The sequence below is a fragment of the Mirounga angustirostris genome, unplaced genomic scaffold (assembly GCF_029215605.1).
Source record: "Mirounga angustirostris isolate CCGP_5_RB_7025 unplaced genomic scaffold, mMirAng1.0.hap1 SCAF_2, whole genome shotgun sequence".
Lineage (NCBI taxonomy): Eukaryota > Metazoa > Chordata > Mammalia > Carnivora > Phocidae > Mirounga > Mirounga angustirostris.
The window spans coordinates 112,141,126-112,163,882 of record NW_026991710.1 but is presented as its reverse complement, the minus strand read 5'-3'; the positions used below and the strand labels follow the sequence as shown (position 1 = coordinate 112,163,882).

Genomic DNA, 22,757 nt, shown 5'->3' with positions numbered 1-22,757 from the left:
TTAAAAAAAAAATAAATAAAATAAATAAAAAAATAAAACAGAGAATTTCTAACTAGAAAGTCAGCCAAGACTACGCTTTCTTTTATTTATGTTTATTAGGATGATCCATACAGAGAATTTTCTCCATAAAATATTAGGAAAGGAAGCCCATGATGACTAATGCTAAGACTCTAGGCATTGAAGATATTTCAATGTCTCATTCCTGAAGAAATCAAGTGACAAGTAGGTGATGGTAGAGTTAATGGAAGAATCCTAGCCAATTCTAAATTGTACCCCACCCACCAAGGAACCATGAGCTTTTCGTCTCAGAAAGGAAATAATATAAGCAATCCAGATGCTCCTCAATATCCTCACATTGCAAAAGTCCAGGATTTTTGTAGGGCACCTGTAGCAGTGCTTGACTTTGGAGCCCAAAATGAAATGTTCCTGAGCCTGAAAAACAAGATTATGGAGACTTTAAAGGCCTTTGCTCAGGTGATGGCGGACAGGGTAAAAATACTCACCAGTAAATTTTTGATGGAGTATAAAATGCCAAAAATATAAATCCAAGTTGCTTTCAATTTTGTTGTGAGGTTAATGCTAATTTTGCAAAGGGCATTAGGGAAAAAAGGGGGCTAAGGAAATCCATTGAGACTCAAAATAGAGAACTTACAAAAAGAAAGGGACTGAAGGCCACATGCCAGGTAGCTTGCAACCTTACTGACTGCACTTAAGTGCATTACAGTGTGGTCGGTGGAGATGAAGTTGTGCTGAGTGCAGTGTGAGAATGCTTAGATATATTGGTAATAGAAAAGAAAGAAAAAAGGATGCCAGTGAGATAAGTGTTATCTTCCTTCAAAGTCATGAGAATTCCGCTCCATATATGGTAGAGGTTAGCCATAACACATTCATTTATTTGTTCAATGTCAACAACTGTGAAGGCTTTGATTTTACCCTACCTGCAAAGTGCTCTACTACCAAGTTAGCATCCTAGTTTCATGGATGCTAGCAGAAAACATCAAATTCCTGAATCAGATACAAAGCACTTCATCACTTACTGTAGTAGCAGCAGCTGGAGTATAAACATTTTCTTTTGCCAGTTCCCCAAGCACAATTGCCAAAGGGTTATACGAAAAGAGTCGGGTGATCCCTAACTAGTTAGTAGGTTACATTAATGGAGGGGAACTTGAGCTTAGGGAACTGCTATCTTTTAGAAAGGCTAGTAAGAATGCTTGGTTTTGCTTTGGATAGAGACACTATCTCTGTCTTCCAAGGCTGTTCACTGTATAAACCTCCCAGAAAAGTCTGGAAAAATGGTAATCTTTGTCGCTCCTCACAATTCATGTAGAGACACAAAAGATCCATGGAAAGTAATTCCTTATCAATATCCACCTCTTCTATACCATCTTGTCTTCTGGAAAATGTACCCATGAGTATAGAACTTTGTTGGCCACTCTAACCAACAGAGGCTGGGAACAGATCCACTCAATTTGTCTCATATTTATTGTCAACATTAAGACTACTACCAACAGGACTCCAAACAACAGGATGAGACAAACTTGTAGTATTACTTTCAACCATTTACACTACACTTCCAGACCCAACCAACTGAAAAATTCCTATAGACCAACAGGTTCTACCTTAGATGGAGAATGACTTTCTTCTTATTTTTCTCTATTGACCTTTCTATCTGGCCTGAGGTACTAATCCTGGTATGGTAGGATATATATGTGATTGTACAGAAACTGCCTTGGCTTGCAAGGATAAAGTCTGGATAATTCTATTATCAATAACAAACTCGGACAGTGAATTGAAGCTGACCTGAATGTCTTTCAGGGTCAAAATACTGTTATTAATCACTTCAGATAAAGTCAGGAACAAATGTCATACCACTAATTCTAATTGGGTGACTCATATTATAGGGATAATTGTCCATAGGTTGCACATGAATTACAAATCACTTACCCTTCTGAAAAGATTATCCACGAATTTCCTCATTTTGGAGAACTCTCTACAGCCTTTGACAGCTACATGACATACAGGTGGTATTTCCTTAAACACCTGGCTGTCTCTTATGGCCATTTCTAAGGTGAAAGCTACCATGTTTTCAGGGGAGAGGCAAGTGAATGCCAAGCTTCTAAACAGAAGTACAAAAAAATAATAAAAAATAAAGAAAGAAATAAACAGAAGTACAGGGCTCCTGGGTGGCTCAGTTGGTTAAAAGACTGCCTTCAGCTGAGGTCATGATCCTAGAGTCCCAGGATCGAGTCCCCCATCGGGCTCCCTGCTCAGCAGGGAGTCTGCTTCTCCCTCTGACCCCTCCCCCTCATGTGCTTTCTCTCTCACTCTCTCTCTCTCTCATTCTCTCTCAAATAAATACATAAAATCTTTTAAAAAAATAAATAAACAGAAGTACAATCTCACAGTCCCACATAATGCCCCTAGAAAGAAAGTGTCATTATAGTTTTTTGTGCCTTACATCAGTGGGGTCGGTAGTACCTCTGATGTGTCCTCCTCTCTAGCTGGTGCATCTTAGCATTCCTAGTTCAAATAAATATTTGTTTGTTTGTTTGTTTGTTTGTTTTCTTTTGTTTTCTTTTGTTTCTGAGGAACTGTCTGGCAAGCACCATTCCAACCTATTTTTTCAGTCTGTGCCAACATCTGGGTGGAATTCATCTTCTGCATGGAATGACTGAATAACAGTAATGGAAAAAGGAGAAGGCAAAACAGCTGAGATGTTGACGGGAAGTGAAAGAGCCAAGATGATCTCTTGCTGTTTTCAATGGCCTTTACAATGAGTTTAAGGGTAATGGCATTTGAGTCAAGGTCAGAGCTATGTGAAAGGGGATGGGAGATAAAGTAGTCGATTAAATTTAAAGTGCTCTCCACAGGTTGGTAGCAGTACGCAAGCATGTTTTTTCTTCATGAGCAAGTGTCTGGTATGATTCTGAAGGACAGAGATCATTGATGTTCCTCCCTTCACCATACCTCCTGGGGTCTGAAATATTCCCTGGGCACACAGATTGGTGCTCTCCGTCTTTTTGCCACAAACTTGCTGTGTCCCATTTCTGCATCTATAACTTCACCCAATACTGAATCATCTTTTACTTGTACCCAGACCTTTCATCCATAAAGGCCAGGTAACTGAGAGCAAATATTCCCTATTTTGGTTGGCATGGTCCACAGTAAAGGGACGTGGCAAGTACAGTACTTCTGAATACTAGTAGTAGTAGTATAGTGTACAACTGTTAAATGGTCACTATTCTTATGGTCTAGAAATATGCCAGTCTAAGAAAGATATCCAGGTCGCTGCATTAGAAGAGAGTTTGAATCCTTGAACTCCTTTTGGCCAGGCTACTACTTGGAGGGTATATTAACTGGTCCAGCCTGGTGCTGACATTAGGGAAAGGAAACACCAGCATGGTCACAAATGGACAAAGTAGAATGCCACCTATTCCTAATAGGTCAAAAAAATCCACAGCTTTGATCCTGATCATCACTCAGGAAGTGGCCAAATGAGATGATCGCTGCTGTGGACGGCCATATTCAGTGATTAAAATCTCTGACTGAAAATCTGGACCAAGAGGAGTTGAAGAAAGTAGAGTCAGAATCATTTTGAGTTGATTTTTGGGAAGGACATTCTAATTGTCTATCTACTAGGTATCTGTGGGTAGTGCAGGCTATGAAAAACCTATTGAATATCATGAGTATCAGCATATTGCTTAGTGGCTTTTTGAAAAAAACGTATTCCGTTGTCAAGCTGTAAATATTCTTGGTATAGAAAACCCCGCAAACATATGAAATTTTAGCTTCAGAGGCTACAATGGTGCAGGTACAATGGTGAAGACTGGACTTGAACGGTACCACTATAACCTGCTAAGTGTGTCAGTGGCACGTGTACTGCTCCAAGAGGGGGTAACCCCAACTGAGATATCCAGGAGTGGGCAGAACTCAAAGCAGTGTGACCTTTCTCACTTCAGAAACATAGTCATGAAATATGAAATATAATGATGGGCTCAGACAACACTGACAGCAATCTGAGAATTACGAGTTCAGGCATCTGCTTGATTGCTGTCAATCTCATGAGTGAATGACCCTTAACATGGACATTGATAGGAGGGGCCCAGATGTTTCAATAAGGAACAGCTATTTATGTCCAAAGTTCAATGCTCCAAAAGAGGATTGTCTTTAATCTGCCAAATTTATAGGAATGTCCACCTAGCACCTAAGTTACTAATATAAATCCAGGCGTAAAATCAACAGAAACAGTACATGTTGCTGTCCTAAATGATCCACAGGGTACATTCATCTTTTCTTCCCTACTATGAATAATGCCCAAACCCATCAGTTGGGTTGGGGCCCTCACTTCTTCCTTCCAAGGAAACAGATAGGATTGTGATTTGGGCATCAATATCCAACAAAGCCATTGAAATTTGACTTTCTCCCTTCCCCTAAAATACCTCAACATGCTTGAATGGTTCTGCTTGGTATCTGGTTTCCCTCTGGGGACAGGGGAGACTTGGGCCACTCACCAAATATCTTTCTCATTAAAGTGATTGAGGTGGGGGGTAGAGGTGGAGAAAAGGATCAGGGTTTGCAAATAAGGAAAGCTGCACCTTGCCATAAAATAAAGCTTCCCATTTATTATCAGGTTCAAGGGGTGTGATAGTAGGTTGGGATTCAGCTAAATGAATTTCCAGTATTTTTAGCCTGCTCAAAGATCTTTAACGGGCAGTATGTTTTTAATGACTGACACCATCTCTTTCAGTCTTGGGGGAGACTTATTTAACAGCCACTTGCAGTTGGGGCTGCTGGGTTTGTGTGCTTTAGCCAATTTGGGCTTGCCTAATAGAGTAGTAGCTCCTTTAAAGGAACAATTCTGAGGTATTTGTTGCTCCATTGTTATAATGATATTTCTTAAGTCTTCACCTTGTTTTAATATAGGAGCTAGCGCACTTTTCCAGAAGAGTAGAAAGGGGTTTACTGTAAGATTTTGTATGCATTTAATTTAATCAGTGATTTATTCTTCAGCGGCTCACCTTCCTCAAATCCCATCAGGACAGTAAGAGCATGAATACCGGTCAATTATTCATCTGTAGTTTCCGACAAGAGTTCTTCTGTCTCAGGAAAATCTGGTGGGCCAAAGCTGCTTTCTAGTAGTTAGTACCTGCCGAAAAACAAAGAAACACAAATCTGGAGACCCTTTACTCTTATCTTCAAATGAATCTGAGGTTGGTATAATAGACTCCAAGAGCAGCTGAGGCAGGAGATGGCAGGCTGTTGCCATTCTCCCTTAACAAGCCTTACATATTCCACCCATCCTCATCCACCATGAGAATCAGCCAAAGTTCTATTGATTTTCTTGTTAATGCCTACAGTGCACATGCATTTCCTTCTTTTCACATTCAGCGGAGGCACAAGTTTCTGCAACTGTTGTCCAAAAAATGTCAGAACAATGTGCCAACCTTGGATTAATTTTAGTATTAGTGGTTTCAAAGGGATGGGCCCAAGGCTGACTCCCAGAGTAGTGAGGAAATCGCCTCCCCAAGAGGTTAACAGCCAGGGCAACATTGGGGCAGCTGCCTTTATATCTATTTCCCTATATTACCCTGAAGCAACCTGCCCAGTTCTTCCTGATTAACAGCCAAGGAACTGAAGAGCCATTTTTTTGTCCAATATAGATGATATTATTTGGCCAATGTTTTTTGCTGCTGAATCTCATAGACTTCCCTCAAATCCCATTAGCTTACTCGTGAGGCCCTTAACCTTCCTTTCCATAAAGCTATGGCTATGTCAGTAGTCCATCCTCATCACTTAAACTGTCAAGAACTACGAAAATTCTGAGCTCCCACCTTTACTTGTAAGCCACAAGTTTAACTTGCCATAGTTTCATGGATACTGGTAAAATAAACAATGCTCCTGGGTGAGAGACAAAGACTTTATTATTCACAGTAATAACAGTAGCAAACATAGTAGTGGGGTGTATGTGTGGGGTGTGCATGTGTGTGTGTAACAGTTCTGCAAGCCCAAAGTCCCATATGGTGTTGTGTGAACATCCGGCTTACACCGGCACCCACAGTCGGTTTCCTAAGAGGAGAGTAACCCAGTGCTTAGTAAACCTGAATATATTTTTTTTTAAAGACTTTATTTATTTATTCACGAGAGACAGACAGAGGCAGAGGGAGAAGGAGAAGCAGGCTCCCCGCGGAGCAGAGAGCCCGATGCGGGACTCGATCCCAGGACCCTGGGATCAGGACCCGAGTTGAAGGCAGACGCTTAACCGACTGAGCCACCCAGGCGTCCCAGTAAACCTGAATATTTTATAACAGAGAGGAAGCATGCTTGTTCTGTGCTCCAAAGAGAGACAGTATCTCTATCTTGCTAGGCTGCGAATGAATAAACCTGCACTTTGCTTCAGAGAGAAACACTATCTCTATCTTTCTTTTTTATTTATTTATTTATTTATTTATTTATTTGAGAGAGAGAATGAGATAGAGAGAGAGAGCATGAGAGGGGTGAGGGTCAGAGGGAGAAGCAGACTCCCTGCTGAGCAGGGAGCCCGATGTGGGACTCGATCCCGGGACTCCAGGATCATGACCTGAGCTGAAGGCAGTCGTTTAACCAACTGAGCCACCCAGGCGCCCAACACTATCTCTATCTTTCAAAGCTGTTTGAAACATCATTTAAATTGTAGGGCCTTTATTGATAAGCTGTGCAGAAATGTAAGAGATCTATGAATAATAATTTCTACCAACGCTCAAAACATATGCTTTGAGAACTTATTGCATGCTAGCTCTTATTCTAGGCATTGAGGGTATGGTGGTGTCTAAGACACAATTTTCCCCTTCATGGAATTTACATTTTAGAGATGGTGGTGGTGGGTGTGCTGTCTGTGTGCACTGGGGGGCAGTGACAGAAAATAAAAAATACCAAACGAGTCTGCTTGAGTTATATATGTGGTAATGGGATTGTTAAGGAGGATATCACACAGCGAGTAGCTAAATAGGACGGTTCCTAAGCCAGTTGATTAGTTCTGACGGTTTGACATAACAGCAAGTATCAGCAAATACTGTAACACACCTAGGTAAGATCGCAGGAATTGCTACCCGAGGAAAAGATTTTGCTTTGAAAACAAGCTAGCAAACTGCAGGAAAGGGACTTTATAACTCAAAGACTTTTTTGAGTATTTGAGTTTGCCAGTTGCAGCCAGAAAACTGTGACCAGGCAGAAAAGTTGTTGCATCATAAAAATGTTTTTACCCAATTACAGAAATAGACCTGGCACAGGGCAGGGGGGGATGATAATTATCCACTCTAAACCGGTAATAGCCTGCTCGCATTACTCAATAAGGCACCCCTTCAGGCATATGAATGAAGAAGTAAAGGAGAATTAGAAGGAAGTCATTAATACCTAAAGATCAATTCCTAGGAACCCTGTCAATCCTGTACCATTTCTTCTACTGCACTGACTTCCATAGATCTTATTTTTTTTTTAAGATTTTATTTATTTATTTGACAGAGAGACACAGCGAGAGAGTGAACACAAGCAGGGGGAGTGGGGGAGGGAGAAGCAGACTCCCCGCCGAGCAGGGAGCCCGATGCAGGGCTCGATCCCAGGACCCTGGGATCATGACCTGAGCCGAAGGCAGACGCTTAACGACTGAGCCACCCAGGCACCCAACTTCCATAGATCTTAATGCAGAGATCTTTGAGTTTAAACTCATGGAAACTGGGGCACTGTTTTCTAGGTAGGAATTTGACTGACTAATTCTAAGGCTGCAGTGTAGATGAGTAAAGACTAGAATGATGAGCAGGAAAGACCTCTTTCCAAAGTAGATGACAGTTCCCCACAATAGGTGTCAGAAAGTCATCCCTGTGTGAATGACCAATAATGACATGAACATCTCTATGGAAGATGCTAGATCTTCCCCAAAATGAAGAGTAAGATAGTAGTCTTCCATCCCTCTCTGCATCAAGGTTAAAGCACAAAAGTCTCCCTTTTGCAATGGCACATGTGTTCCATTAAGAAAAGAGAGTGAACCAAGGGGTATTTTCTGACCCTTTCACTCCCTCTGTTCTTCCTTAACTTTAAACCCTGGTGACGTTGAGAAGATTTTGGCATAATGATACAACGGATTGGTGTTATGAGAAGTGATCAGCACTGATGATAGAGAAGTCTGATTGCTTTGTAGAGAGGAACTCTGAAGAATCTGAGAATGCAGGGTGAACAGTTTTCCAGGCTTTGGCAATGTGGGGCAAATGTAAGATGAAGTCAGAGTTCTGGAGCAAAGAGAGAAGGTACAAGTGAAGGAGGGAAGGCACAGTGACAAAATTAAAGGGCTTTGGGGACCCATCTGAGGGCAGTCAGATTACAACTTTAAATGTTTTTCACCACCAGTTTTGTCTTAATAGCCACCATATTCTCAGTTTCTAGAACTACTCTACTAGTGGTCAACTGCCTCAGGCAATGATTCAAGAAGACTTCAGAAAGTACTTCGGTCTAATTAGTATAAGAGATTTTTATTTTAAAATGCATTTTCATATGCAAAGTTGTTCATGATTATTCATCTTTACATTATTCCTGCTTCCTGTTTCCGTGACTCCATGACTTTCATATTATCTTCACATTACCCTCCTGAAATGCAGCATAAACATGTCATTTCGATCAGTTATTCCGGTAGTTCTCATTTAGAATGAACTCTGTATCATAGCCTAGCATGTGAGGCACTCTGGCTTATTGCCTCTTGTCTTCTCTTGCCTCAATCCCTGCCACTTCCTTCTTCACACTTTGTATTCCAGCAATATTAACTGGACACCGGTTGCTACTAACTTATCCCTAAATTTTCCTGGAGTTCACAAAAAAGACACCCAAATCTTCTTTAGCACCATCTTCTCTGCAAAGTCTTTGTTAACCTTCATAGAGAGAATTATTCAAATATCTCTTGTGCTACATTTCTATCTTACTTATTTCAGATTATTGATTTTACACTGTTTTAATTTTTTTTTCCTTAAGAGCTGTGAGACTTTTGTGGAAAAATGTTGTCTTATTCAGTTTTATCGCAATGATGCCTGATATTTTTACTAGTTAATGATATTTTGGATTGAACTGAACTTTTGATCAAGATCTACTAATAATCAGACATTACTTATTGTGTGTGACCTTTTGACATGCCCATATGGAGAAGGCTAACTCTGATATGTAAATCACATTCCTCATGCTAAAGAAGCTAACATTACATTTGGGTAAAAAAATATCAGAAAGGAACTAAAACTGAAAAGACACCATAATTGTCAAATGAAATTGAACCTAAATAATCTGAAAGAGACCATACATTTTAGAGTAAATAGTAAACACAGCACTTTCAAAGTATAATAAAAGGAAGTTTTATTCATGTAATTACTTTCAATTAAGAAACTAAAGATCATTTTGATCAAAATAAGGAAAATTTTATTAATAACTGACTACATCGGAGCAATGATTCAAGTCGATGTCGGAAACTACTTTGGTCTAATTAGTACAACATGTTTTTATTTTAAAATGCATTTTCATACTCAAAGTGGCTATTTATTAATTTCTCCAAAATAAATATCAAAGTAAGAAATGGCCGGCATTGACATCAATATCCGTGAATAGAAACACAGACAGTTTTCCTGCATTTAAGCGAAGCAGCCCTTTATTCCCATTTAATTCTGTGAGCCACCCACATAATAAATCTGTACACTGAAGGGACAATGAGCTGAAAGAAACATAAGGTAAGCAGAATTACAACTTACTTCGAAATGAGGCAAAATAGTGGCCCTTAATTGAAATACGTTCAGAGTAGTTGAGGAATTAAGAAGACATTCAAGTCAGCAATATACATAGCTGTAACAATGAGCTAAGGAAAGCATACGACAATATCATAGGTGATAATCAATTTTAAGTCAAGGTTCATCAAAGCCAATGAACTCATGCCAAAATTAATTTCATATATACCATGGATATGTTAAATAAATTGTTTCAGAAAAAGAAGTAATCAGTGCCAGTCAGCTGGCCTATTGAGAGAAAAAAAATGTTGGCACAAATGGAGCTGAAGGAAAACAGAATTTGGATAATCAAAGAACGGCATGTGCATATACAACAGATGAAGGACTAGCTTGACAGAAGATACATGTACCCATGATGGGACTGATTTTGCAAGTTTTGGAAGCCATTTGTTATTTTTCACTAAAATCTTATGGAAGAAATGTTAGCAAAATTAATTCTGGCAGCAAAATGCAAGGTGGACTGACACATAGGCAGACTGGCACATAGACACACTGGCATATAGGCAAAAGAAGACGAATGAATAAAACTCATGCAATAATACAAAAGGAAGTGAGGCAAAGACAGTGCAACTGGAATGGGAAAACAGGATAAATGGAAAGATGACCCAAATTAAGAAATGAGTGAATGAACACAACTGACAAAAGAAAAAGATGAGATTTAGAGAATTAAAGAGAGGGAAGAATCATAGATGCTTAATAACACTTGCATTGTTAAAATATAAAAATAAAAACAGTATAATGAGTAGAATAGACAGAAAGGAGCATGACTGGTGGTAATTTAACAGATTAAGGTTTGTACCTATTGCACATAGGTTGATTAGAGACAAAAAATATAGTACTAAATTCTGAATTTGGAAACTCTTCCTCATTTTTCACAATATGTTGAGTGAAGATCACATAAGGTAAACTGAAAAAAACCCATGAGTTATTGAAATATTTTGGTATCTTGCTATACCTGAATTACTATTGTACAAAGACCTAATGTGATCTTAGGCATTTTTCCTAGAAATAAAAGTCTTGAGATAAAATTCTCAGGAAAAATAGAGTTAGAAACTTTTTTCTAAAAAAAAATTGATAAGCTTTGCGCAGTGGCAGTATCATAGCCAATGAGGTTTATCTGAGGCGCGATTATTGCTAATTAAAAAAATTGATAATATTGAGTATGATGACAACTTGATTTACTTTAAACAATGCCAAAGTAGTGTCTGAATTTTTAAAGCATGCGCTGGAAATTTACTGATATCCATTGCTGTATCTACTAACTACATGACTGGTCTTTCTTCCTTTTGTATTTTTTTTTTTTTAATTTCTTATTCTCTTAAAGGTTTTACTTATTTGAGAAAGAGAGAGAGAGAGGATGAGCAGGGGGGAGGGGAAGAGGGAGAGGAAGCAGACTCCCCGCCGAGCAGCGAGCCGGATTCCGGACTCGATCCCAAGACGCTGGGATCGTGACCCGAGCCAAAGGCAGTTGCTTGATTGACGGGGCCACCCAGTTGCCCATCTTTCTATCTTTTTTAAATTGAAGCCTTGAAGATATGGTTGAAGAAAATATTATTTATTTGAACTAATGATTTTACAGGAGCCAACACATAACAATAAATTTCACGAACAGAAGCCATTAATCAGGATTAATTTGGGAGGAATCATGGACCCCTTACTCAATTTTACATATGTTAAAAGAAATTTGGATTTTATAATGAAAACCATGCTCCGGTTTTAGGGTTTTGTTTTTGTTTTTGTTTTTTTACGTATTACTAATTGCTAGAGTATCATTATATTATGAAGGAGAAATATGTTTTTTCCGGTTCTTACGTTAGAAAAAAAGCCACTATGGGGACTCACTAATTTAGCTTTAAGTCTTGTTATTTAGTGTAGTTCACAGAGCAACAGATTTTGCATCACTCAGGAGCTTTTTAGAAATGGAATTTCCAGTCCATTCCAAGTTTCTGAATCAGAATCTGCTTTCACACAAGATCTCCAGGTGATTCCTATCTCCATTAAAGTTTGAAAAGCACTAAATTAGCCTTATATAAACTGATCCGCCCAGTTCCATCTGGCGGGTAACAATCCTTAAGATGAGTTATGATACATGTTTGAAGGTTTTATGAGAATGATGTTAAGGAATTTATTTAATGCTGGGGGAAATAAAACCGTTATTACTGAAAACCTAGGACTGTCAGGTACTGTGTTAGACATTTCCAAATCTATTAATTCATTTAATTCTTAACAATATTCTCTGAGGTAAGGGCACTATCTTCATGTCTCTGGGCATGAAAAACAGCCTCAGGTTAAATACCGCATCTATTCCACAATCAATAAATTGAATAAATATTGAGCAACCCATTTCTGAAAGTCCCTGAGTTAGGCCTAGAAATAAAATGGGCATGGCCCCCTACTGTCATGGAATTGCAAGGGTAGTGTGAGTTTCTAAGAGGGAAATCTAAACTTTCCTAAGTTACTTAGGGAAAACTTCTATTTGGAAAGAGTATTTAAACTGATTTCTGAGAAGCACATTTTTGTAAAGGTGGCCCTGAACAAAACAAACAAACGAGTGTGTCTGTCATGGATTTTATTTTATTTATCTATTTTAAGATTTTATTTATTTATTTGACAGAGAGAGACACAGCGAGAGAGGGAACACAAGCAGGCGGAGTGGGAGAGGGAGAAGCAGGCTCCCTGCGAGCAGGGAGCCCGATGCGGGGCTGGATCCCAGGACCCTGGGACCATGACCCCAGCCGAAGGCAGACGCTTAGCGACTGAGCCACCCGGGGGGCCCCTGTCATGGATTTTAGTAAGGGGAACCAAGCAGCAAGTTGAGGCTGGACCTTGGCAGGAATACTGCAAAACTTTGTGGCACAAGGTGAGGCTGTTGGGCCTCATGCACGACTCAGAGGAAGCCACTGGAGGATCATAAGCAAGGAAGTGACAAGCCCTGATCCACGTTCGGGAAAGATCCTTCCGTGAGACCTGTGCAAAGCCCTGCGGGCGGGTGGGTTCATTAGGGCCACTCCCCTAGTCAGCCTTTCTCCACCCAAGTCACCGCCTCCCGCTTCTCAGCGTAACTGTCTGAGGGAGGTGGGAAATGTATGCGAGGGGCGGGGGGAAGAAAAACCTTCTCCAAAAATACTAAAAAGAAAGCGTCCCACTTGGCCGCGGGTGCGCGGGAAGTTCCGCGCGCGAGTTCCGGGTTTCCCGCCGGCCGCCAGCCCGGGTGAGCCCCCAGCCCCGCTCGGCCGCAGCCTGCTGGGCCGCGTCCGTCGGTCGGTCCGCTTCCCCTGCCCCCACCCGCCCATTCTCAGGCGCCGCGCGGGGCCGGCCGCGCCGAGAGTGGCCGGGTTTGTCAGCGCGCCCGCAGCCCGCGTTGGCCCCGGCCGCGCCTCGGCCGCTGCGCTTGCACCGCTCGGCCCGGGCGGGTTCGGGTCTCGCCGGGCCCTGCGCCCTCCGCCCGCGCGGCGCGGCCGGAGCCGCCGCCTCCAGCGCCACTTGTGGAGTTCTTCCCCCGGCGGCGGTAACTTTACACTAGCCTGAGAGAGGCCTGCTTTTATGCAGAAACCGGCGACCAGAGTCTATGGAGGACGCTCCGCTGGAGGGCCAGCCCGCCACTTGAGGATTTCTCCCAGATTGGTGGGGAAGGAACGTCTTGCCCTACGAGCCTTTCTCTGAGATTTCAGAATCCTGCGGCCATCATACAATTAGAGCGGAATTGGTTGCTCGCGGGGGCGGGGAGCTTTGGGATCAGCTGTTGCCCTAACCTGGCGGAGCCGACGCCGAACCCCACCTCTCGGCCTCTGAGCCCTGAGACCATCACGCAAAGCCCGGCCCAGACCGTGCCCTGGTCACCTTCCTGCTGGAATCGTTCCAAGAGCTGTTAGGGACAGGCTCGCTCACGGTGGGGAGGAGCAAAGAGATGAATGTAGCAGCCAAGTACCGCCAGGCATCCCTGTACGTGGGTGATCTCAATGCAGATGTCACGGAGGACCTGCTGTTCAAAAAGTTCAGCACCGTGGGGCCTGTGCTGTCCATCCGCATCTGCAGGGACCTGGTCACCCGCCGCTCCCTGGGCTATGCCTACGTGAACTTTCTGAAGCTGGCTGATGCCCAGAAGGCCCTGGACACAATGAACTTTGACATGATAAAAGGCAGACCCATCCGTCTCATGTGGTCTCAACGTGATGCCTACTTAAGGAAATCTGGCATTGGGAACGTGTTCATCAAGAATCTGGACAAATCTGTTGATAACAAAACCCTTTATGAACATTTTTCAGCTTTTGGGAAGATCCTGTCCTCCAAGGTGATGAGTGACGATCAAGGCTCTAGGGGCTATGCATTTGTGCACTTCCAGAACCAGATCGCGGCCGACAGGGCCATCGAGGAGATGAATGGGGCCCTGCTTAAGGACTGCAGGCTGTTTGTTGGCAGATTCAAGAACCGGAAAGATCGGGAAGCCGAGCTCCAAAACAAGGTCAATGAATTCACCAATGTTTACATCAAAAACTTTGGAGATGACATGGATGATGAGAGACTGAAGGAAGCTTTTGGTAAATATGGCAAAACCCTGAGTGTTAAGGTGATGACAGATTCCAGTGGGAAATCCAAAGGCTTTGGCTTTGTGAGTTTTGATAGCCATGAGGCTGCCAAAAGGGCTGTTGAAGAAATGAATGGGAAGGACATAAACGGACAGCTGCTTTTTGTAGGCCGGGCGCAAAAGAAATCAGAGCGGCAGGCGGAGTTAAAGCAAATGTTTGAGCAGCTGAAACAGGAAAGATTTCGGAGATGCCAGGGCATGAAGCTCTATATTAAGAACCTCGATGATACCATTGATGATGAAAAACTGTGGAGGGAATTTTCTTCGTTTGGGTCAATTAGCAGAGTCAAGATAATGCGGGAAGAAGGGCGAAGCAAAGGGTTTGGCTTGATCTGCTTCTCCTCTCCTGAGGAGGCCACTAAAGCAATGGCTGAGATGAATGGCCGAATCTTGGGCTCCAAGCCACTCTACGTCGCCCTGGCCCAGAGGCCCTAGGAGAGAAAAACTTACTGCACCAGCCAGTGTTTGCAGCAGGCGTGCGAATGATAGTGATCTCTGCCTTTGAATTATCCTCAGAAAATTTCAAATCCCAGCTGATGGCCGCTTAGTTTAGTAAACTTTGTGATAAAAGGTTTTGTATACAAAGCTATTTTTTCTTGTGCGGAAAAATAAATGAATCTTGGAAGCTTGATTCATTTTACAGAGGCACATCTTCTAATCACAATGTTACATATTTCTCTGTTTTTGATTTAGTATTCAAAGCAATAAGTATAATTAGATATATTTTTATTACATTTTGAACCATCTGAAGTGAGGTAATTATTTGAGTTTATTTCATATTTTCCTTCTTATTTTAATAATATTGCTAGCTTTAATTTCTTCTATGAAAATACGCTAAAAATAGTTCTTATACCTAAGGATCACAAAGTAATTTATTTTTACAAACAGAAATTTTCTAATTTCTCCTCTAAGCTTTTTAAAGAAACCAAAGATTTAAGAATTGCTAGTATAAATCTAATTTCATTTTGAATTAATGTTTAAAGTACTAGGAAATAGTTGAATTTCTTTTGAATTTGTATCCTGACGTGATTGTTTTTTTTTTGATGGCTGAAATTAATGATGGAGTTTTTTAATGTTGCCTACAAACCTGATTTGTAGGATATTTTGCTATTCTTTCCATTGGTAGACTATATATAATTCATGTGCTTGCTAGTTATCAAAACTGGGACTTGAATAGTAAAACCTTAACTTCTACATTCTTTAAGTTATAAACTTTTATCAATAAGATGACAAAAAGTTGGCTTGGTCTTAATTCTCTTCATACCTATACAAGTTAGTATTATGACTTAAGTTTTTACCAGACACCAATATTATAAAAGTCATATATAGAGAATATAGAAATTCTGTTTAACAATTCTTTTTCAATCTCTATTTTATATTGTTCGATGTAATGGTATTATCTCAGGGTTCAGAAAAGTATGTTTCTTTATTTTTATGAACTCATATCTCTTTTTATTAGAAACGAGCGATACATAACCCATTAAGATTCAGTTTTAGCCTCAATTTATCAGAAGCTCACTAATTTTCTGATAAATTGAAATTACATCAATTTGCCTGTTTTCTAGAATAATATTTTAGTCCCATTCCAGACTTCCCTCTCTCGCCTACCCTTGATCTATATTACTCAGCTTTGCTTTATACTTTTTTAAAAAGGGTTTTATTATATTGATTTTTACTATATGCTATTTGAAATCCACCTTGGAAACAGAGACAAGAATTATTCATTTACACTTAAATAATTACTTTTAAAATTCTGTTTTACCAAAGGTGTCTGGAGAATAGCTTTGCTGTTCTTGTTGTTGCTATTTTATTTTATTTTATTTTAATCTTATTTTTTTTTTTTACTCTGCTTAGAGGTTTCCTGTAACCATATATTAAAGTCTTCTATTTCTTATATTACCAGTACAAAAGATATATTAAAAGATTTTCTTTGGCAATACTTTAGCTATGAAAGAATGAGAAAATCTGTTTCTGTTTATTTTTGTATAGACTATATGTTTATTCATGGCACATTTTCTAAATTAAAAGTCTCTTTTAGACAATGAAAAAATTATGGACAATGAAAAACTTACAGCAACATATAATACTATTATGCAGACAAATCTTCTGTTAAAATTTGTTGCATATCCTCCCAATTTTTTATACATATACACATAATTTAACAAAAATAGAATCATTATAACCTTATTACAAATTACTTTTTTTAATTTTATAATATGCCATATCAATTTCCATATCCACAAATAATTATTTGCATTATAATTTTAATGACTTTTATTCCTTCAATGTTTGTACTATAATATAATGAATTTCCTCTTGATATGGATAAAGGTTGTTAGATTGTTTCCTACCCTCCCCTTTTTTTCTTCTGTCATAAACAACTGGGAGATAAACATCCTTGCAAATTTATGTATGCTGATATATCCAGTTATTTTCTTAAGAAAATGTATAATTCATTGGAATTAATGTTTAAAGGGGCAGTAGTTTTAAAAATAATTTTGATAAATATTGCCCAAATGCTCTCCAGAAAACTTGCGCCATTTCCATTTCCATTTTCTGTGTGGAGGGCTGCCCATTTCCATATACTCCAAGAACAAGAGATTATTTTGTTTAAGGTGTTAGCCAATTCAAAATGATACATAAAGCAAAATATTTCATGGTTACTTTTTTTTTTTATTACTACAAAAGTTAAATACCATTTCTTGTGTTTGTTGGCCATCTGTGTTTTCATATTTATGAATTAATGTTTCATGATCTTCATCTGTTTTCCTTTTGGGTTGTTTTTATTTGTACGGATTTGTTACATTTCTTTACGTATTAAGAACAAAAGTTTAGACTTTTTTCCCCAATATTCTCACTTTGTTTATAGTTTTGAGGGTCATTCCAAAGTTAAATTTAAACTCAGAAATTTCAGTCTTTTACTTAGAAGGTTTTGATGTTATGATTCAAAACACTTTGAACAACTCAAATACACACACACGCACAATTAATCTGTATCGTCTTCTACTACTTTCAGAGTTTTCTTTCTCAATAATTTCTAAGCAAAACTTTTGTCTGTGAAGTATCTTATCCACAGTTGTAGTAAATCTCTTAAAAGTATCTTGCTTTTCAAGCTTTATTAATATGTTTGGTAAACACCTACCTCCTGTAAGAATCCATGTGACACTCATATGCCAACTTGAATACATTGGACCTTTGAATCACTGTGTTGAGAAGTATTTACCTCAAAAGCAGAGAGTTTTTAAGAAGACTGGGCAATAGGACTGGGAAATGTAGTAGGTGTGTCAAGCCTTGACATCTCTTTCTGGCTAAGCCAGTCTATCAAAGTGTTCAAATATTTGAACAATATTTCATAATGCTTGTAAATGGATTGTTAAGATAATATCAGGGAACTGAGTGCTATGTGCACAAGGAATTAATAGGACATAATATCAGATGTCTAGATGAATTGTAGCTGTAGCTTCATGACACAGTATTCTATCATTTTAGTAGAAATTGCTTATTTTTATATTTACCGTAAGAAATGACAAAGTAACTTTATAAAAAAAAATATAATCCTGTGGATTTTCTTGATTAATTTATTTGAATTTTGCTCATTTTCAATTTTGTGTGTGTGATAATGTCAAGTCATCCTAGTTGGCAGTACAGGTTCATTCTTTGAAGAAAATTTAATCATTATGCCCAAGTGCCTTGATAAATAAGAAGAATCTTTACTTTTCTGATAAGCATTCCAGTAAGAGCTAATTTACATAGATGCCTTGAGCCACTGCTTCTATTCTTGCCTTCCTCTACCTACAGATATTGCCAAGTTTGTTGTAGATACCTGCTGGCATGCATCGCCAATTCAATAAATGTGCCTTCTAACATTTACCTAAACATAAAAAAATTTCTAAATATTTTTAAATTTTTAAATGAAAATCTTTAGTTAGTAAAAAGAAACATTTTAAAGTGGTTTAGAATTGGTAATTTCAGGGCCTCTGGGTGGCTCAGTCGTTAAGCATCTGCCTTCGGCTCAGGTCATGGTCCCGGGGTCCTGGGATGGAGCCCCGCATCGAGCTCCCTGCTCCGCGGGAAGCCTGCTTCTCCCTCTCCCCCTCCCCCTGCTTGTGTCCCCTCTCTCACTGTGTCTCTCTCTGTCAAATAAATAAAATCTTAAAAAAAAAAAAAAGAATTGGTAATTTCATTTTCTCAATATTTTATAATAAACCCATCGAGAAAAGATCAAATAAGGTTTAATCTTGCAATGGTAAAGACATGTCTAAAAATGATTTTTTATTTAATTTTTAAGTATTTCTAATTTTCTAAAGATCACTTTGTCTTAGGAATAAACTGAAAACAACTTGCATTTTTAAATCAAGATATTCTTATTTCATGTTTTAAAACACCAACTTCCTTATGAACTAATATTTCTTTTACAGTCACTCACAATTATGGGACCATGATTGAAAAGAGCCACTAATATAGATCAAGTTTTCATGAGGAATAATTGACTATTTTTTAAAAAGATTTTATTTATGTATTTGACAGAGAAGAGAGAGCACAAGCAAGGGGAGTGGGAGAAGAAGAAAAGGTTCCCTGCTGAGCAGGGAACCCAACGCCAGGCTGGATCCCAGAACCCTGAGATCATGACCCAAGCCCAAGACAGACGCCCAACTGACTGAGCCATGCAGGCGCCTCAATAATTGACTATTTAATTGTTAAAGTAAAATTCAGCTAACATGTTGAGGATTTGGAATTAGCTTACTTGTATTTGGAAAATATGCCTCCTAATGTAATTTTTTTAAAAAAACATAGATAAAACATTAGATAAAAAAGATTTTTTTAATCTACATTTTGAAGAGTAGAACAAATTAAATATCCTTATGATATCTTTGGCTAACAGAAAATTCCAATTCACACTAGAAACGGAAATTTTAACTAACAAAATATTCAGTTTAAATATTTTCAGGCATAGTATACTAAGACTTCTGTAACATTTTGGAGTCTCTTGGCTCTTCCTCCCTGCCCCCCCCATCTCAGCTTTATTATCAGGCAAGTGGCAAGATGGCTGTAGGAATTTCTGTCATCATACTGAGACACAACAACATTCAGAAGGTGATATCTTTTCTAGAAACCTTTTAACAACTTTCTGCCTCAGTTCTTATTGTCCATTATTGGTATAGAGATTAAACAAGATCTGCCACTAGAATTGAAGAAGTAATCAACTTTCTTTTTTTTTTTTAAGATTTTGTTTATTTATTTGAGAGAGAGAGAGAGAGCACATGAGACGGGTGGAGGGTCAGAGGGAGAAGCAGACTCCCCGCCGAGCAGGGAGCCCAATGCGGGACTCGATCCCGGGACTCCAGGATCATGACCTGAGCCGAAGGCAGTCGCTTAACCAACTGAGCCACCCAGGCGCCCAACTTTCTAAGTTCTGGGCAGAATACACTTACGACAGGAAGATAGAAGAGTAAAAATGGATGTAGGAGTATGCATCCACTAAACCCTGGATATTTTTTACTTATATCTAATTTTGAATTTCAGTACTTATTTGATATTTTCTTCCTTCTTTTAACTTGTGCTTCCAAACAGTTCTTTTTTTTTTTTTTTAATGTTTTATTTATTTATTCATGAAAGTCAGAGAGAGAGAGAGGCAGAGAGAGAAGCAGGCTTCCCCCCTAGCAGGGAGCCCGATGTGGGACTCAATCCTAGGACCCTGGGATAATGACTGAGCCGAAGGCAGACGCTTAACCATCTGAGCCACCCAGGCACCCTCAAACAGTTCTTAAAATTCCATTTTCTCCCTACAAATAGTTTTGACATGAGTCAAAAGGTGATTTTTTTTCTACCTCAAATTGAACAGTCTTAAAGGACAAATTATGCAATGTATTCTGTATAAAATTAAATTCATTTTTGTTTGGTAACAGGACTCGTGTTTCTACATATCAAACTCTATTAGGTCTAAATTAAGCATCTGCTGAAAATTCTAACTGAAAAGGTTAGATTCAATTTAGTCACCCAAATGGGTTTCCACCAAAAATAATTGTCAAGAGATTACAATTGGTTTCTTAGAGTAATACTTGAAAATAAATCTACATCTAATAGGCATTGGTTTCTTGAGTTTTACTATAAGGTAGTCTAAGCTAAATATGTTTTCATGCATGCTCACATTTTAGAACCATACCACCAGAGAGAAGAGACTCTTAATTTACTGTGTATACAGGCATACCTCATTTTACTGTGCTTCACAGATACTGTGTTTTTTACAAATTCAAGGCTCATGACAACCCTGCATCGAGCAAGTCTACTGGCACCATTTTTTCCAACAGGATCTGCTCACTTGGTATCTCTGTGTCATATTTTGGTAATTCTTTCAATACTTCAATTTTTTTCATTATTATTATATTTGTTATGGTGATCTGTGATCACTGTTTATGACTTACTAAAAGCTCCGGTGGTTGGGGCTCCTGTGTGGCTCAGTTGTTAAGCGTCTGCCTTCGGCTCAGGTCATGATCCCAGGGTCCTCGGGGGTCTTGGGATTGAGCCCCACATCAGGCTTCCTGCTCAGCGGGAAGCCTGCTTGTCCCTCTTCCACTCCCCCTGCTTGTGTTCCCTCTCTCGCTTTGTCTTTCTCTGTCAAATAAATAAATAAAATCTTAAAAAAAAAAAAAAAAAGCTCCGGTGGTGGTTAGCATTTTTTAACAATAAAGTATTCTTAAATTAAGGTCTGTACAGGGGCGCCTGGGTGGCTCAGTCGTTAAGCGTCTGCCTTCGGCTCAGGTCATGGTCCCAAGGTCCTGGGATCGAGCCCCACATCGGGCTCCCTGCTCAGCGGGAAGCCTGCTTCTTCCTCTCCCACTCCCCCTGCTTGTGTTCCCTCTCTCACTGTGTCTCTCTGTCAAATAAGTAAATAAAATCTTTAAAAAATAAAAAAAATTAAAAAAAAATTAAGGTCTGTACATTGCATTTAGATATGATGCTATTGCACACTTAATAGACTACAGTATAACATAGACATAAATTTTATATGCACTGAAAAACCAAAAAAATCATTTGACTCACTTTATTGTGACATCCACTTTATTGCAGTGGTCTAGAACCAAACCCACAATATGTCTGAGGTATTCCTATATCACCAACTATTGTGATATTCTATATGAAAAATTTTAAAAGAAAGTTCCTACTGACAGTGTAACGAATAAATCTTGAGAAATATCTAAAATGTTATATGCGTATAAAATGTCTCCAATATATAAAACTAACAACCACAAAGATAAATTAATAGGTGCTCATTTTCTTTACTAAAATATTAGTTATTAGGTTCGTTAGTACACATAAATTATAGGAATTAACAAAATTGGACTTACCTAATGCTTACCAATTTATTTTTGTATACACAATTTGGTATAATCCTCATACATTTTAACCATACAACCTATATTAAAAAAAATACAGATATGCTAAATTCTGAGTTACAATTACATTTAGATTTAAATCTAAGGTCAGATTATTCTGCAAGTTTCCTCAGAAGAAATATTTATAGCTATGTGTTGGTTTTGTCTCATGGCCATATCTTATCTTAGTGTTCACAGAATCTCTTAACTATATTGAAGTTCCCTGAATGAAACAATTGAATCCATCAAGCAAGAGAAGAAAAATGATTCTATTAGTAGCCTTCTTTGCCATAGTAAAGAAAATGCTTAGCTTCTGAGAGATATTGGCAGTTTGTACAATGATATTGCATCAGATTTTGTTAACCCATTTATATTTACATCACTTATGTATTAAAAATACTCTCAGCTTGAAGTTCTGCCAAATACTAATAGCACATTTGAGTTCCAAAGGCAGTGTCACTGAAATGGTGGATGTTATTATATATTTTTTATTTATTTATTTATTTATTTATTTATTTATTTATTTATTTATTTGCTTTACGTAGAGTGAATATTGGTCATGATTCATTGTGAGTGGTGTGTATGTGTGTGTTTAATTTGGTATTTCCATTGGGACTTTCTTATCTCAGGAAACCATATCTGACAGTCTATAGTGAATCACGATTTTGATTTACCTTCCACTTTATCTTTTTACAGGCGCCGGTGACATACCAAGGCACCGCAGTTTTGACATATTGCCAATCCTAGGTTCTTGAAATTAAAGTAAGGCTCTATAATAGTAATTCCAGCAAGCCTTTGTTAATCAAAGAAGTACCTCAATTTGAATGCAAGCCAAATATCAGAATTATAACTAGACTATTTTGACACATCATTATTTTACTGAAATACCAAGGGAGGTGTTAGAAATTATAACCTAGTTTTATTCACCACTCTCTTCACTAATATTTCACGCATAGTATTTATACAAACGACATTTATATTGTATAGATTACAATTGGTAAAAAGCAATTGGCA

At 38.7% G+C, this 22,757-nt stretch overlaps 1 protein-coding gene and 1 pseudogene across 1 annotated transcript; both read left to right on the top strand.

The window, feature by feature from the left end:
• The first annotated feature begins 10,862 nt into the window (after nucleotides 1–10,862).
• On the top strand, nucleotides 10,863–11,017 carry LOC123849027 (U4 spliceosomal RNA; annotated as a pseudogene).
• A 1,818-nt stretch (nucleotides 11,018–12,835) lies between these two features.
• PABPC4L (poly(A) binding protein cytoplasmic 4 like) lies at nucleotides 12,836–20,995 on the top strand. Its single transcript, XM_045880445.3, has one exon. It carries the CDS (start codon nucleotides 13,693–13,695, stop codon nucleotides 14,803–14,805), a length of 1,113 nt encoding a protein of 370 aa, XP_045736401.1. The 5' UTR covers nucleotides 12,836–13,692; the 3' UTR covers nucleotides 14,806–20,995.
• The last annotated feature ends 1,762 nt before the right edge of the window (nucleotides 20,996–22,757 follow it).